We start from the raw sequence: 17152 nt of genomic DNA, 5'->3' as shown, positions 1-17152 counted from the left end.
AGGGGCCAATCGTTTTAAAGACAAGACAAAAGAACTTTATAAACAACAACAGTGTTGTAGGCAAAAGGTTTTTTATTCTCTTTATTGAACTTTTTTTCGAATTTTCGAATACCGATTTTGACATTCGAATACCAAACGTTTGATCGAATATTCGAATATTCGATTGCATCCCTAATTTACATGTATGTGTGTGTTTTTTGAGTATATGTATGTTATGAAGAAAAGAACAATTATACATTTAATTGAAGTATTTATGTACTCCAGTATAAAGCCAAAGCTCTTTGTTGTTCAAGTTTTTTTCTGTTTCTTAGATATAGATGAGTGCCTGTCGTCACCATGTCGGAATGGTGGCACATGCAGAGATGGAATTAACAGGTTCACATGCTCTTGCCCTCCTGGGTACATTGGAATACGATGTGAAACGAGTAAGTTAATTTTAATCTGTCACTCTCAATGCTGTTTGATGTATTTTTAATTGTTTCTGTTTTGTATCTGTTAAGTGATTGGTCAATATTTATTCAAAAATTGATATTAACCAATCAAATAATTAATATGTCCAACCTAGCCTAAACATAACATATGGACAACTTATACAAGAGTGATATACAGTTGGCTACATGAACACTGCTTTGAATCATTCCCTGAGTCCATTTTGTGTGTGGAAACACCTGTACCACTCTTTGTGTCAAGAAATAAAACTTGAAAGATACAGTCCTATTTTACAGCAGTTTCAGAATGCACTTTTGAAGGAAAGTTTCCATTTCTAAAACTTAAGAATTTCATTCAATCAAAATTCATTTATTTAGATCCGGACCCGAAACACTAAAAAATATAGTGTTTAATCCTTTGATTTTGGTTATGCATAAGTAGCGTGCGGATAAATTACGATATTCCAATATACACGTTACTTAATTATTGAACACTGTGACAATTTAGTGCGAAACAGTCACTAAATACACTATTTTTGTGATTCAATATTCAAACGCAACACACAATTTCCAATATGGGAGTTACTGTATAAACAAAAACAAATGATACACCTTGAAACCTGGTTTAAGTGTCATTATTCTCATGCTGTACAAAAGTTCCTTTGATGTTTCCTGTGATTTATATTCAGGTATTCATATTATTTGAATGAATGATTATCAAATTATGGTTGTCAATCCTCATGCCACGCAAAAATCACTCCAATGATATATTATTTGTACTTCAGATATCGACGAGTGTGCATCCCAACCATGTCAAAATAATGGATTGTGCATTGACCTCCTTAACGGCTTCAGGTGTGTCTGTGCACCTGGTTGGACTGGTAGAATTTGCCAAACAAGTAAGCAGTTTCCTTTAAATATCAAATGCAAACAACTTTTTTGTTTGTGGCGATGGCATGTCATTGACAGCGATGGCATTGTTGTTGGCAGTGATGGCATTGTTGTTGGCATTGATGGCATTGTTGTTGGCAGCGATGGCATTGTTGGCATTGTCGTTGGTGGCTATGGCATTGTTGTTGGTGATGGCATTGTTGTTGGTGGCAATGGCATTGTTGTTGGTGGTGATGGCATTGTTGTTGGCAGTGATGGCATTGTCGTTGGTGGTGATGGCATTGTCATTGGTGGCAATGGCATTGTGGTTCGTGGTGATGGCATTGTGGTTCGTGGCATCAGTTTTTTGTTGGCAGTGATGGCATTGTTGTTGGCAGTGATGGCATTGTTGTTGGCAGCGATGGCATTGTTGTTGGCAGTTTTGGTAGTGGTGCTGGCATAGTTGTTGATGGTGATGGCAGTTTTGTTGGCAGCGATTGGATTGTTGTTGGCAGTGATGGCATTGTTGTTGGCGGCGATGGCATTGTCGTTGGTGGCGATGGCATTGTTGTTGGCAGCAATGGCATTGTTGTTTGTGGTGATGGCATTGTCGTTGGCAGTGATGGCATTGTCATTGGTGGCAATGGCATTGTGGTTCGTGGCGATGGCAGTTTTGTTGGCGGCGATGGCATTGTTGTTGGTGGCATTGTCATCAGTGTGAATAGACTTTAACACTGCCTACAACACATGTTACCAGAGAAATTCCAATCACTGTTGAGCAATGTCCATAAATATGGCTTAAATAATGATTGAGATTTACCCATTTTTGCAATGTAAAACCACAGATGAGTGTGCATGTGAGGTGCTCTTGTTTTAGTTTTCATCATAGCTAGTTTAATTAGCTATGTGTATCAACAGAAGATTCTGATTGATCTCTAATTATAATGATAATTAGTTACTAGAATTTAATACAAAAAACATATGTGATCATGTTCTCCTGCTGTTCACTGCGAAAACTGTCAATTTTCTGCATTAGTCAGTTGTAACCTCTGCACAAAGCCACAGCACTTTCCCTGCTATTTTCAGGGTGAAACCAAAAGCGCCGCATTCACTCGGCACTGTGAGGCCTACTGGCAGATAAAAACTAGGCCCATTTCCACCGCTTACCCAGTATACTCCTTGACCTAGGGTGGGGTGGGGGGGGGGTAACAATTGACTGGTGCATAACTGTCCCAAATCATAAAAGATATTCACATGCAGCTGAAAACACACAATATGCATTTATCATATCTTATTATATTTGTCGAGTTATGCCCATTGGTCAACTGAGAAAACCTGATTAGCTTTGACCTCCACAATGTTGCTCTTATGCTTGTTTTTTACAGATATAAACGAGTGTGCATCTAACCCTTGTCCTGCCCAAGCCACATGTGTTGACCTGGTGAATGCCTACCGGTGTAACTGTCCTCCGGGGTTCACGGGGGTGATGTGTGAAGCACGTGAGTAAATATACTGTTAAATTCCTTGGTTATTGAAAGCATACCCTTGTACAATATATCCATGTCCCATCACAGCCAGCTGTGAGGACCTTGTAAATGCCTACCTCTGTATTTGTCCTCCAGGATTCATGAAATGTGTGAAATGCATAGGTTAAGTCATCTTATTCTATGTACACCATCTAAATAAAGTTTTAAACTGTATACCCATGTCCTGTCACAAGCACCCGATAGGCCTCCTGGCTTTTTGGGCTCGATGTGCAAGACATATGAGTACCAGTATATTTGTTTCACAGCGTAACATCTGAAATACTTTTATAATAATAATATAATAATTTTTACTTTAATGTCGGGAAACAGTGATTAAAAACTGCTGACAAAAGATCAGATCGCAGGTTTCATATTCATATCCACCTCCGCAACAGGGAATCAAGCCGAGATCATTGGACTGCTGGTCCTGTGCTTTAACCATTTGACATCATTTTCACTGCTTAATTGGACTTTAGCGAGCTATTTTTAAGGCATCTATTTTCAGCTTGTAGCATCATTGACGTTGATTTGTAGATCACAACGTATATTTTATAATCTGGAATTTTACTGTCATTCCTGGCAATGCAGTCAATGACCTTTTTTGTTATAGGGTATAAGCAAATAGCATATGTTTTTACGATTATATATTATAGACATTTTTTGCAAGATATTACCCAAAATTTATATTCCTCTATTTTAGCGATCAACGAGTGTAATTCACTGCCTTGTATGAATGGCGGAACCTGTCGGGATCTCGTGGCTAGCTACAGCTGTGAATGTGCTTCTGGATTTACCGGACCCAACTGTGGAATAAGTAGGTTCAGTTACTTAACTGTCTTGTTAATATGTGGATTAGCGTACAGACATGTTTTATATTTGAAAGGACTCTCACCTAACTCAAAGCATTACTGCAAAGCTTTTGTATTACTTTAGTATGTTTTTTGGACATTCTGATATAATTATATGTGTTGAACTGTCATTCAAACCATTTTGATTAGTTCATTATTAAGCATGTTTGAAACAAACATGTGAAGCACATTTTATAAATTTATATAACCAGGCTAGTTCAATAACCAGGCTAGTTCAATAACCAGGCTAGTTCAATAACCAGGCTAGTTCAATAACCAGGCTAGTTCAATAACCAGGCTAGTTCAAAAGTAAGTACTTTTTGTAAATTTAAGACCGTACAACAAAAAGCACACTATGAATTTTGAAGAAGTGCAACAATTAGCATGATATGAATTCAAAGATGAACAGCAATAAGCACATTTATGAATTAGAATTAGGTCAACAATAAGCACACAAGCTTTAAATCGAAAAAAAAGAACAGCAATATGCTAATTGGTTGAATTTATGTAGTCAACAATAAGCACACATTATTAATTGAAAGCTAGTCAACAATAAGCACATTTACGAAAAGAATGCAGGTCAAGAATAGCCATACAAAATACAATCATTTAAAGAAAAATAACAATAAACACTTTACGAATGGAAAGCTCATCGGCACAAAGAACAACAATAAGCACTCTATGAATTTAAGAAACAAAGCAATAAGCATACTCTTTCAATTAAAAGAAGTGCAATAATAAGCACACATTATGAATTAAAAGCAGGTAAAAAAGGCACAATTTTATGAATTCAAAGAAGTACAGCAATAAGCACACCAAAAAGCACACATTATGAATTTAAAAAAGATCAACAACATGTGCACTGAATAAATTTAAATTTAAAGAAGAACAACAATAACCACACCTTATAAATTTAAAGAAGAACAACTAAAGCACATCTCATGAATTTAAAGAAGAACAACAACAAGCATATCAAATGAATTTATAGGAGAACAACAATAAGCATATTTTATTTATTTTAAGAACAACAATTTATCTTTAAATCTTATATTTGAAGAAAAACAACAAGAACATGCACAATTAATAAATTTAGAGAAAAAGAACAATAAGTATTTAAAGTGAATTTAAAGATTATTAAGAAGTAACTCTTATGAATTTGAAGAAGAACAGCATAAGCATATCTTATGCATTATAAAAAGAAAGACAACATACATACTTTATGAATTTAAATAAGAACGACAATAAGCATATCTTACGAATTTAGAAAAACAACAACATGCACACATTATGCATTTAAAGAAGAACAACAATAATCATATCTTACGAATTAAAAAAACAACAACATGCACACATTATGCATTTAAAGAAGAACAACAATAAGCATATCTTACGAATTTAGAAAAACAACAACATGCACACATTATGCATTTAAAGATGAACAACAATAAGCATATCATATGAATTTAAAGAAGAACAACAATAACTGTATCTTATGAATTGAAAGATGAACAACAATAGGCACATATTATTAATTTAAAGAAGAACAACAATAAGCACATATTATAAATTTAAAAACAACAACGATAAGCACACATTATGAGTTTAAAGAAGAACAACAATAAGCACACTTTATTAATTAAAAGCGGGTAAAATATAAACACACATTATGAATTAAAAGCAGGGGGGAAATAAGCACACTTCATCAAATGAAGGCAGGTCAACAATAGTCACACTGTATGAATTCAAAGAAGTACAAAAATTAGCACAGCCAAGGGTAAAATTACAGTGAGTTACTTATTATCTTTTTAATCCTTTAAACTTGGTTTGGGAAAGTTGGGTAACTGATATAGTTGTATTTTCCAGATATCCCAGACTGCCTAAATAACTTATGCGCAGACTATGCCACATGTATTGATGGTATAAACAGTTACACATGCCTTTGCCCGACTGGATTTACTGGTGAATTCTGTAGGATAAGTAAGTAGATGGAAACTTATTTCTCAATAAGTTTTTTTAAGGAATTAGTAGTTTGTCCACACTTTTAAATATCATGCTCTGATGCATTCATTAGTATTTTTTTTTATATAATGCCTACTATTATTATTTAAAAACACATAGCAGTCAAACAAGTACATGTTATCCAAAGCCCAGTGTATCAGTAAAGGTCCAATCATTCAGATGCCAAATTTCAATCAAACAATGAGGGCATGTGTGGTCTAGAGGTTAAAGTGTCTGCCTCTCAGCCAAGACGTGGGTTCCATCCCAACCAGGGTGAGAGTTTTCAAGTGTAATAGGTTTCCTCCTCTCACCCAACAGGTTGTGGGTTCAATCCTTGACAGGGTGAGAGTGGTCTAGTGGTAAAGGTGTCTGCCTCTCACCCAAGAGGTTGTTGGTTCAATCTCGACCAGGGTGAGTGTGGTCTAGTAGTAAAAGTGTCTTCCACTCAACCAAGAGGTTGTTGGTTCAATCTCGACCAGAGTGAGTGTGGTCTAGTAGTAAAAGTGTCCTCCACTCAACCAAGAGGTTGTGGTTCAATCTCGACCAGAGTGAGTGTGGTCTAGTAGTAAAAGTGTCCTCCACTCAACCAAGAGGTTGTTGGTTCAATTTCGACCTGGGTAAGATGGGCAGGTGGTAAAGGTGTCCACCTCTCACCCAAGAAGTTGTGGGTTCGATTTTTACCAGGGTGAGAGTGGTCTAGTGGTATAGGTGTCTGTCTCTTACATAAGAGGTTATGGGTTCGATCTCGACCTGGGTGAGAATGGTCTAGTGGTAAAGGTATCCGCCTCTCACCCAAGACGTGGTGGGTTTGATCCCTACCAGGGTAAGAGTGGTCTAGTGGTATATGTGTCTGCCTCTCACCCAAGAGGGTGTGAGTTGAATCTTCAGCTGGGTGAGAATGGTCGTAGGTTGTAAAGGTGTGGTAAAGGTGTCCGCCTCTCACCCAAGAGGTTGTGGGTTTAATCCTCACCAGGGTGAGGGTGGTCTAGTGGTAAAGGTTTCCACCTCTCACTCATATGTTGTGGGTTGGATTCCCACCAGGGTGAGAGTGTTCTAGTGGTATAGGTGTCTGCCGCTTACCCAAGAGGTTGTGGGCTAGATCCCCACTAGGGGTACTTTCTCATGGCCTTTCAAAATGGATGCCAATACTGGTTCCTTCCCAGGAAACAGACGCAAGAGTTATTCTATAACCTATCGAGTTTCATCACGCTCAAGCTCAAAGAAATTAGTATACCGTAATGCACCAGTCAATTGTTACCACAGCCCCGGGGAAATGGGCCGTATTTTGTTTATCTTTCAGGTGGCCCCACAGTGCCGGGTGCATGCGTAGGTTTTGTCTTCGCGCCAAAAATAGCGGGGAATGGGTCTTACCTGGGGTGCGAGGATATTTGGCTGGATTTACCAGCAGTTTATCCCTGCAGGACGGGATTTTACCCGTGCTTTGCTTGACCCAAAGACAAAGTCCCCTCTATTCCCCGGACCTGGGGAGGTCGTGGTTACAATTGACTGGTGCATAACCTATATAACCTAATCAAAGAATCAGTTGATGACCAATGATTGGAGTATATTTGTGAATATATAAAACACATGGTTGCATTACACAATGGACTTGCATATTCTACCAAACCTACCTATGCTTAATGATCTCTACAAGTTTAAAAAATAGTATAAGTATGTTAACAAGTGGCTCTTCTAACTAAAACCTTATCGTCATGTAGCTCGTGGAATGTAACCAATAATTGCTGTTTTCTACCTTTATTTTATTTGCAGATGTGCTGGAATGTCTGAGTTCCCCTTGTAGGAACAGTGGCACGTGTATAGATACCATTGGGAGCTTCAATTGCATTTGTCCGCTTGGATATACTGGCAACCTTTGCGAAATAGGTGAACATACAAATTTGTAATACCTAAGGGGCCTAGATTACAAACAGTAGAAAGTCTGAAATTAAGCTTAAGGGGCAAAACTGAATAAATATAATTCTTTGTTACCTGATAAAAGGGCTTTTCTGAGTGTGAGTTTATGACTTGACTGTTTGTGAACATTTAAGGTCCAGACCATGAGAAAGACAAAATCACATTTTACAACTGTTTCGATAGAATGATTTGTTACCTCTTCCAGTTCACATTTGGATGACTGTGTTACAATCACATAGTTTTGTAGTTTCATATTTTATTTTAAATGCATTAAATGCGTAAAGGCCTTAACCCTTAGGCTGCTGATGGGGATTTTAAAGGCTTTGCAAACAGCTTGGAACCAGACCAGACGCCGAGTAACTCGGCGTCTGGTCAGGTTCCAAGCTGTTTGCCACTCAGTCAATATATCCCCAAAGTTTTAAGTAAATTGAAAGAAATTTAGAATAAACCAGACGACATTTTTGAGCAGACGACAATTTACCCAGCATGCAAAGGGTTAAAGCTTCACTCTCAGAGATTGACTGTTTTTGACAACTTTACTTTTTGACTTGGAATGCGGTCTTTGCCTTAAAAAAAAATCAGCACTTGTCCTTTCGGGTAAGTGATTGAAGAAAACCACTTGCCCAAAAACAGTTTTACTTGCCCAAAATATTTTTTTAAAAACCCAACAAAAATCAAATTGTTGTGTTCATTTATTCGCTAAAGGATAACAGGAAATTGAAAACAAGGTCTTCAGTCATCTCTAAGTCATCACCATCATCACCATCCAAAAGATCATTCTCGTTTTTCTTCATACTGCTTCTAATTACCTGATGTACTAGTATATCTTCAGCTATTTTGGCTTTTTACCCGCAACATACTTCATCATTTTGTAATCAAAACCAAAACATGAACGAGAGGAGAATTTAAATAATAAGCGTCCAAGTGTCAAGCAGATGCTTAGAAGCTGATAAATGTATTTAATAAAACCGTCTGGCAGACGCTAAGACGCTTATTAATTGAATACTACAAATGTTGAGCATGTGGAATGCATCAAATCATGCGTAAATATGTGAAAGCCAATATTAAGAGCGTTCATTCAGGATTTGTGAATTGTTGCTGAAGAAACTAGCTGAGGGATTTTAATTTTGGAAAAATGCACTTGGGGCATCCACCTGGGAATTTTGACTTCTCCGAAAAAGTATATACTTGTCCTGGGTTTCGGGCAACGCAGTTACGACAAGGACTTGGAATGGGCCTTTTTTTTGCTTAAATTTAGGAAACCGTCATATAACACTGCTGATAAAAGATCAGATCGCAGTTTTTCATTATTGTGTTCGAAAAACCTTTTAACTAATGCTTTAAGAAAATTGATTTTTTTGGCAGTTTTCCAAACAATTGGGATCTGTTCTATATAAGAAATATTACACACCACTGAGGGTCATATGACATTATAAGGACAAGCCAGTCAGCCCTCGAATGTGTATATTCATATATTCACCTTCGGGGGCTGACTGGCCGGTCCTTATAATGCCATATGGCCCGAACCGAAGTGGTGTGTAATATTTCTTATATTATACCGAACACATTTTTACCATTTAATAATTTTAGAGCGCCTTTGATATGTTTTATTGAACAAATCTAATAAAGTTTACTTGCGCAAAAAATGTCGTTGTGAAAATTTCAAGCAGCACCCGCCAGAATTATGACGTCAGCGGGTCATATTATATGACGTCAGCGGTCCATATTATATTTTTGGCGAGGTCCCGCCGGCCAAAAAACTTGATATGGACTGCTGACGTCATGAAAACTGGATTTTTATTAAAATACATTAATATACAGACCGATCAACTTTATGTACACAAAGAAGGGACACATTTATGTAAGGTATAAATTGTTAATCATCTTATATGACTACATTGAAGGCATTGATACCAAAATCACCTGATTCTGACAAAAAATAAAAGAAACGTCAAAACTGTCCATCTGTGAGAGTGCAGCTTTAAGGTCCATGAGCATGCAATAAAGTACATGGATACAATACAATTTTTCTTAGTAGCTAGGCCTGTATTCATAAGACATCTCATTTTCTAACTTAAGTCATTTTCTTAAGTTAAGTATCTTACTTACGATATGAAATAATCTCTTGATAATATCTGAAATACTTTATTTTCATTGATTTGATTCACAATACAAACTTTTATGTAAAAAAATACTTATGCTTTTCTTTTGATTACGAAATTTTAGGATATTGATTTAAGATGTTTTATGCATGTACCACCCCTGTATCTTCCCTTTTTTGATCGTCTTGGAGGTATATTTCTTGCACTATATAAGGCTCTCTGCCCAAGTCAATACAAATCTAAGTCTGTCTTAGTTGAAAATCAAAATTAACATTGTGTTATTTAGTGCTTATTTTGCTTAACATTTGTTCAAATTTAGCCAGTATTAAAGATGAACAAATGTTGTAGAAATAAAAAAAATCAACATGTTGGTATTTGTGGTATTTACACAGATTTTACATATTTTTAATTTACAACAAAGACCCCTTAATGAAATGGGCCCAAGAAAATAATAATTTGTTCCCAAATTATAACTTTTTGTCCATTATTCATCAGAATAATTGCATTTTCAGGTTTTTGTCTGTCCTTTTTTACTTTCAGATATTAATGAGTGCATATCCCTCCCCTGCCAGAACGGTGGGAACTGTACTAATCTTATTGGTCTCTACACGTGTTCATGTGTTCCTGGGTATACCGGAGTCAACTGTGAAATAAGTATGACTTTGTGTTTGAATTTTATACAGCTATTTTTGTTTACTTCTACACGAGTATCTCAAAAAACATTACCATAATAGACTTTATAACATTAATAGAGGGCTATGCATGAAAGGGGGAGGGTGTGGGAGGGAGATTATCCCTGTAGCCAGTGGGGGGTTCGGGAGCCTTCCCATGGAAAAATGGAAAATGGAACTAACATGTTGAGCACTGATGTGTATTTGGAGGGATGTATAGATTCTACTTTGTAGCCGCCGACTATGTAGTTACCAACAGATGGATTTAGGCTCAGTATGTTATCTAGCACAGAGAGACTATAGTTGATCTTCCCTTTGTTCTAATATCAATTTTTAGCTTAGCCCTCGACTTTGATGCCATTTTTGGCCATAAATATTGTTTTTATTTTTCAAATTGATGAAACTCACATGCTTTAGTGCGTAACGCTGGCTACGCCCCTGATAAATTAAGAAATATTACATACCACTGAGGTAAATATGACATTATAAGGCCCATTCAGTCAGCCACCGAAGGTGTATGTATATAAAACCTACCCTCTTTATTATATAGTAACGACATCCTGATTGAAGAGTAAAAGAAGACGCTGCTTGTTGCTGTCCGCCTCTTTAGGCATTATAAACAAAATATAATATGTTGACATTGATAGATTGCACTCATATTAATATTCCACCTTCCTTTAATTTTCATTATTTTTCAAATATTTTTTTTTACATGCTTCTCTCAAATGACACGACCAATTATAAATGATTTTATAACATTAAAAAGTAATATTGATCAAATATAATAATGCATCTCAGAATCAAATTGTATGTAAACTTATCATATTACAACTGTACGGTCAGTCTAAGTAATGGTAAAGGTAATGGCTAATTTGACTTGTTTATTTTACAGACATCAACGAGTGCACAGCGGATTCGTGTAAGGCTGGCATGTGTGTGGATGGGATTAACTCTTTCACATGCGATTGTGTTGCGGGTTACAGAGGCACAAGGTGTGATGAAGGTCTGTCAATCAAATATTTTGATTAAATATCATGCAAAGCATTTAAAAAAAAGAATGTAGATGACATAACTTGTTGGTATATTTAAATTTTAAGTATAAACAAACAAATCACAAAGTATGTTGAAATGTAATGCAAAAATAAAGTAAAAGAGACCAAATGATTTTTATATAGTTTGTTAAAATTGCAAAAGAACGTTTAAGAACGATCTTGACTTTGAATCTTTAAGATGAATTCAGGACCTGTTTTAATTGAAATCTTCGTCAATTTTAGTCATGAATTGAAAATACTTTAGCTCTTGTTTTATTTATTTTATTACATGTTTATGTTTATTGAAATTTCTACATAGGAAACCTTAAATTCAAGATTCACATATTTGTACTAAGTAAAACTTATATCCAAAATTCATATATTTCTCCATAGGAAACCTTAAAGCCAAGATTTACATTTTTAAAAAAAAAGAAAACCTTCAATCCAAAACTCACATATTTATATGAGGAAAACCTAAAATCAAAGATATACATGTTTCTACATAGAAAACCATATATCCAAGATTCACATATTTCTATGAAGAATACCTTAATTCAAAGATAAACCTGTTTCTACATAGAAAACCATATATCCAAGATTCACATGTTTGTTCATAGGAAACCTTAAATCCAAGATTCCTAATTTCTACATAGGAAACCTTAAATCCAAGATTCACATATTTCTATGAGGGAAATTCAAATGAAAGATACACATTTTTCTACATAGAAAATCCAAGCACATATTTCTACATAAGAAACTTTAAATCCAAGATTCACATATTTCTACAGAGGAAACTTTAAACCAAGATACACAAATTTCTACATAGGAAACCTTAAATCCAAGGGTCACATATTTTTTATGTAGGAAACCTTTAATCCAAGATTCACATATTTTTATGTAGAAAACCTTTAATCCAAGATTCACATATTTTTATGTAGGAAACCTTTAATCCAAGATTCACATATTTTTATGTAGGAAACCTTAAATCCAAGATTCACATATTTGTTCATAGGAAACCTTAAATCCAAGATTCACATATTTCTACATAGGAAACCTTAAATCAAAGATTCACATATTTCTATGAGGGAAACTTAAAATCAAAGATACACATATTTCTACATAGGAAATCCAAGCACATATTTCTACATAACAGACTTTAATTCCAAGATTCACATATTATTACATAGGAAACTTTAAACCAAGATACACAAATTTCTACAAAGGAAACCTGAAATCCAAGAGTCACATATGTCTATGTATGCAACCTTTAATCCAACCTTTAATCCAAGATTCACATTTATGTGGTCAGCAACCTTAAGGCCTCAAGAGGTTGCCCAGATTAGATTATTCAGTAGGATCATTGTCATTTCACAACTTAGGGGTTGTGCTTTTGCGTCCCACTCAGAGCATTCCTGAGCCACATTTGTACATGAATGACAGTAAACCATAGCCACATGTTTCCCATATTTTCCAGCGATTCCTGGTGAGTGTTCGGCGACTGATCAATGTGGAACTAACCAGATATGCAAGGAGCAGACCTGTGTCTGTGATAGTGGTCACACAGCTGTCACTGGGGGCAGATGTGAGCACGGTAAGTTGTGTTTTGCTTTAAGATTTATAAGTATAATTATTTCAACTCCTTAAAGTCTTGGCTTTTCGGAGAGGAAATGGTATTACTCCATCAGCGTGTTTCATAAACCATTTTTTCAGAAAATGCCTTATACAAAATGAGTATGTTTTGTGTCAAAATTGTCAGTTCTAACTAATCAACAATGTCTTAAGGCATTGTGGTGATAGCAGCTACTTTTATTGTTTATTAGTTTAAGTTAGTCCTGGGCTTTTTTATCCAAAATCTGATAAAATCTTTTTTCCTAAACTTTGGTCAACTCTTTACTTCCCCAAACCATGTCACAAAAAAAATGTACGTTTTATTCCCCCAAAAAGATCATACTTCAAAATTAAATAAAGCATTAACTTTAGAAATGTTTTGATATTTGGCCTGATAATCCCACCCACTTTTGTGGCAGGCCCTTAACGAGATATGACTTTGGTGCTGTTTTACTGATTTTGTTTGATAGAGATGTGAATTTGTGTGATTTTCAGTTGCTCTGTTGATTGTTTACGTCGTGATTGGCCTTGGAGTCGGTATTGCATTTATTGCCTTTCTAATATACCTGTACAGACGGTGTTTGGTAACTGGACAGGTGAGGTGTTCTAGTGTTTATATCTACATTCAAAAAGGAACAATCTGTAAAATCAGTAGCTCGTGAAATCAAAAATAAATTCCTTGTATACAGAACTGTTTAGAACAAACTTTACACTCTTGTGCACTAGGAGTGCACTATGGATAAACTAATGTTGTCTATAGATTATTAGATAAGCCAGTATTGATTTTCCTGGTCCACTCAGATTGGCCTTTCTATATTAATTCAATTTCCCTGATAAGATCCTTTCCACTTTATTTAAAGTGACATTCTTATTCAAAATCAATACAAACACATGTAAAACAAAAATGAATTTTGAGTGATACACCCTCAACTACTTTCTTAAAAATGCATTTATGGAAAACATTAATTACTATTAACAATATTTCTTACTGTATTTAATAGCTAAAAACACAAAAATATTAAATGATTGGTGAATGCTAAAAGATTTACTGGGATCAACTATTGTCTCATAAGGTAGCAATACCTTGTTTTCTGCACATTTCTTTTAAATTAATCTTGGTATCCTTCATAAGCACCATTGTTTTCGAGATTTGTTCATGCTTTTTGGTATATTAAAAAAAATGTTTTAAATGTGTTCAATCTTATGATGTTTGACGTCATACGTTCTAAATGTGTATTAATTACCATGCTCATCTGACAGCAATAAAATGGATTAGATATTCTATGACTGACTACTATGTCAAGACACAGGAGTCACAAAAAGAGAGAAAATACATATAGACAAACAGAGCAAACTAACATGAACATCACACAGAGGTTACATAGAGGATAATTGTTTGTTTCAGTTTAAGATTATAGCTTTAACCGAGTGAGCACCAAAAGTAATATATCTCAAGTGACTGTGCAACAAGTGAAATATTTATTTATGGTGTCCACGAAATGATATACATTGCAATCTTACACTGAAATAAACTTTTTTCTTTTTTATTTCAGTCTTATAATTTAATAAAAACTGATATTTAATAGAACAGCAAAACTGTGATTGCTTGAGAATGCCAGCTAAGCTAAAACCTTGAGTGACATGATGTTTCAGACTTCCCAATTTTCCATTTTAGTCAGTTATGAAATGTCTAATTACCGGTATGTAATTTTAAAGTTTGAAGTCATCAAACCAGTTGTTATTTTTGGAATCAAATGACATTTAAAATCTCTGTTCTTGATGAAAAAAAATCCAATACATAATAGAGGGTTGAGAAATAAACACAAAAAATTGTTCTTACAAAATGGCTTCCATCGTTAACATGAGGAAAATACTGTAAGTAGTTGCTACATATAGCAAAAAAAATGTAATTAGAAAACTTCTTTTAATCATGAATATTTCATAAACAAAAAACTACAAAATATGAGTCATGTTATTGATTTTTTTTGGGCCACCTTGCCAATGATAATGACTGTCTGCTTGAAAAGCAACAATGTTTAAAATTGGTGTACAATGCAAATAGTAATCCTTTTTAACTTTATAAAGTTCAAGACTTTCATTCAACTTGTAATTCAGTAAACTCTTGATATAACAACTCCAGATATAACGAAACTCCGGATATAACTAACAAGTGTTTTTAGCCTGATTTTTGCCCATAATTATTCAATGTAAAAAATATAAATAGATAATGTACTCAGGATAAAGCGAAACTCTGGATACAAGGAACTTTTTTTCTAGCCTAAAAGTGAAAAATGTGCAATGAAGTTAATATTTATAAAGAACTGTTATTCACCAAAAAATTATAGTAAAAAAAATAATCTTAATTTTGTTGTTTTCCTTATTTTGTTGTTTTATTTTTTTTTACCAAATTCAGTAATGAATGCTTGATTTAAGACAGTGGTTATTATTTAATTGGTTTCTTCCATTATAAAAACTATCTTGTGATATGATTGCCAAGAAACTTGGCTGGAAAGACATAAGGATTATTTTTTTCATTTATTGACATACTTTGCCAAACTTTAGTAAATTTAAACGACTCATTTTGTTGGTGATAATCATTTTAGTGTTTGTACATTTGTGCACAAAACCATGGCATCCTCCTTTATAATTATACTTACCCCAAATAGGTTAATAAATTGATGTTTGCTCTACCATCTGGCCTCTTTTTTTAATCACATCAACATGTTGTCCCTAAAGATTCCATTCCATTATTAAGTATGTTAAGGTAACGGGGCTTATCAGCTATACAATTGGTTTGATGTCATTTTTTCACATTGTAATGTCATGTTTTTTTGTTTTTTTTTGCAATGGAAGTTTATCCATATTAAACTTATGTTTAGGAAAATGGGGGTTTATTCTTTTTTTATCATTATTCATAAAGAATTCAGTATATTCAATACAGTGTTTACAAAACATAATATATCATTATTACATTTAATGCAATAATATTAATATAACGAATGAATGGAATAAAACAATTGATGTGCAGCAGTATCAAAGTACATGTGTAGTCTATTGCACTTGGGTAATATAATCCATCACATCAAAAGTTTGAACAGTTGTGATTTTTGTCGGGAAGAATAGCATGAGTAATTTGGTTCATAAGCACCCCCAATATGTCTATATATATAGCTCTTTCATATGAAGACCAGATTTGTATAGAAATGTGCAAAACATACAAATGATTCATTGACAACTATTGCCCATTAACCTTAATGCATACATACATAATCTACTTTACTTTCAGTTTGTAATATTTTTTCTCACATTGTAATGTCATGTTTTCTCTTTCTTTTAATATGGAAAGCGAGTGAGTCCGAATCAGTCCGACAAAAATGATCCAGAACCTCAAATCACACATGAGTGTTGTTGCCCAATGTTTTACTGTAGATGTATACCAGATGTAGAAAAGGTACGGTTTTATTTTTGATGCCTTTTACTTGTTAATTTAAAACACTTCCTGGTGTGGTTAAGTAGTAAATTAAGTACCATTAGCAAGCATTAGTATTGTTAGAATTGTCCAAATGTCCTGTATGAAGCAGACTCAAGTGGTATTGATTGTGGTGGTGGTGGTAGTTGTAAATTATTGTTAAATATTTACATGTTTTTATGTGTACAAGCATAAATGATTCAATTACATTTAATGTACATCGTTCAGTTTGAATATTCGATAAGTATTCTATGTTTTACAACAATTGTGAAAAAGTACCCAAACCCACTTGGCTAAGTGACCACTAACCAAACACACATGCGCCCAGGCTGGGAAATCAAACCTGGGTCGTCTTGGTGAGAAGTGAGTGCACTAACTAGGCAACCATTAGTTTAATAATGTACCTGTTTCATTAAGATGTTTCCCTATTTTTTGCTTTTTTTATGTTTTATTTTTATTGCAGAATCCCGATACTGAGCGGTCAGAATTTAAATTCCCGGTAATGTGTTGTTTCATAATTCATCAGAAATTCTCTATAGCTTGATTTTTAAATAATAATGATAACAATAATAAAAAATAATGATAATTAGCTTGATTTTTAAATTATTATAATAATAATAATAATAAAAAAAAAAAATGATAATTAGTTTAATTTTTTAAATAATTATGATAATACTAATAATAACG

At 34.4% G+C, this 17152-nt stretch overlaps 1 protein-coding gene across 4 annotated transcripts in view; it reads left to right on the top strand.

Moving 5' to 3' along the window:
• The window catches only part of LOC128230405 (neurogenic locus notch homolog protein 1-like), a 107613-nt gene that overhangs the window by 78214 nt on the left and 12247 nt on the right, over positions 1-17152 (top strand). For all 4 annotated transcript variants that reach the window (XM_052942646.1, XM_052942637.1, XM_052942656.1 and 1 more), the window contains exons 42-53: positions 312-425; positions 1214-1327; positions 2684-2797; positions 3525-3638; positions 5536-5649; positions 7441-7554; positions 10227-10340; positions 11250-11360; positions 12863-12979; positions 13492-13592; positions 16343-16447; positions 16929-16964. In XM_052942646.1, coding sequence (XP_052798606.1) covers positions 312-425; positions 1214-1327; positions 2684-2797; positions 3525-3638; positions 5536-5649; positions 7441-7554; positions 10227-10340; positions 11250-11360; positions 12863-12979; positions 13492-13592; positions 16343-16447; positions 16929-16964 — 1268 coding nt within the window. The remainder of the gene's footprint in view (positions 1-311; positions 426-1213; positions 1328-2683; positions 2798-3524; positions 3639-5535; positions 5650-7440; positions 7555-10226; positions 10341-11249; positions 11361-12862; positions 12980-13491; positions 13593-16342; positions 16448-16928; positions 16965-17152) is intronic.

Source organism: Mya arenaria, chromosome 1 (genome assembly GCF_026914265.1).
Source record: "Mya arenaria isolate MELC-2E11 chromosome 1, ASM2691426v1".
In the NCBI taxonomy this organism is placed as follows: Eukaryota; Metazoa; Mollusca; class Bivalvia; order Myida; family Myidae; genus Mya; species Mya arenaria.
This window is presented reverse-complemented; position numbering and strand designations above follow the sequence as displayed.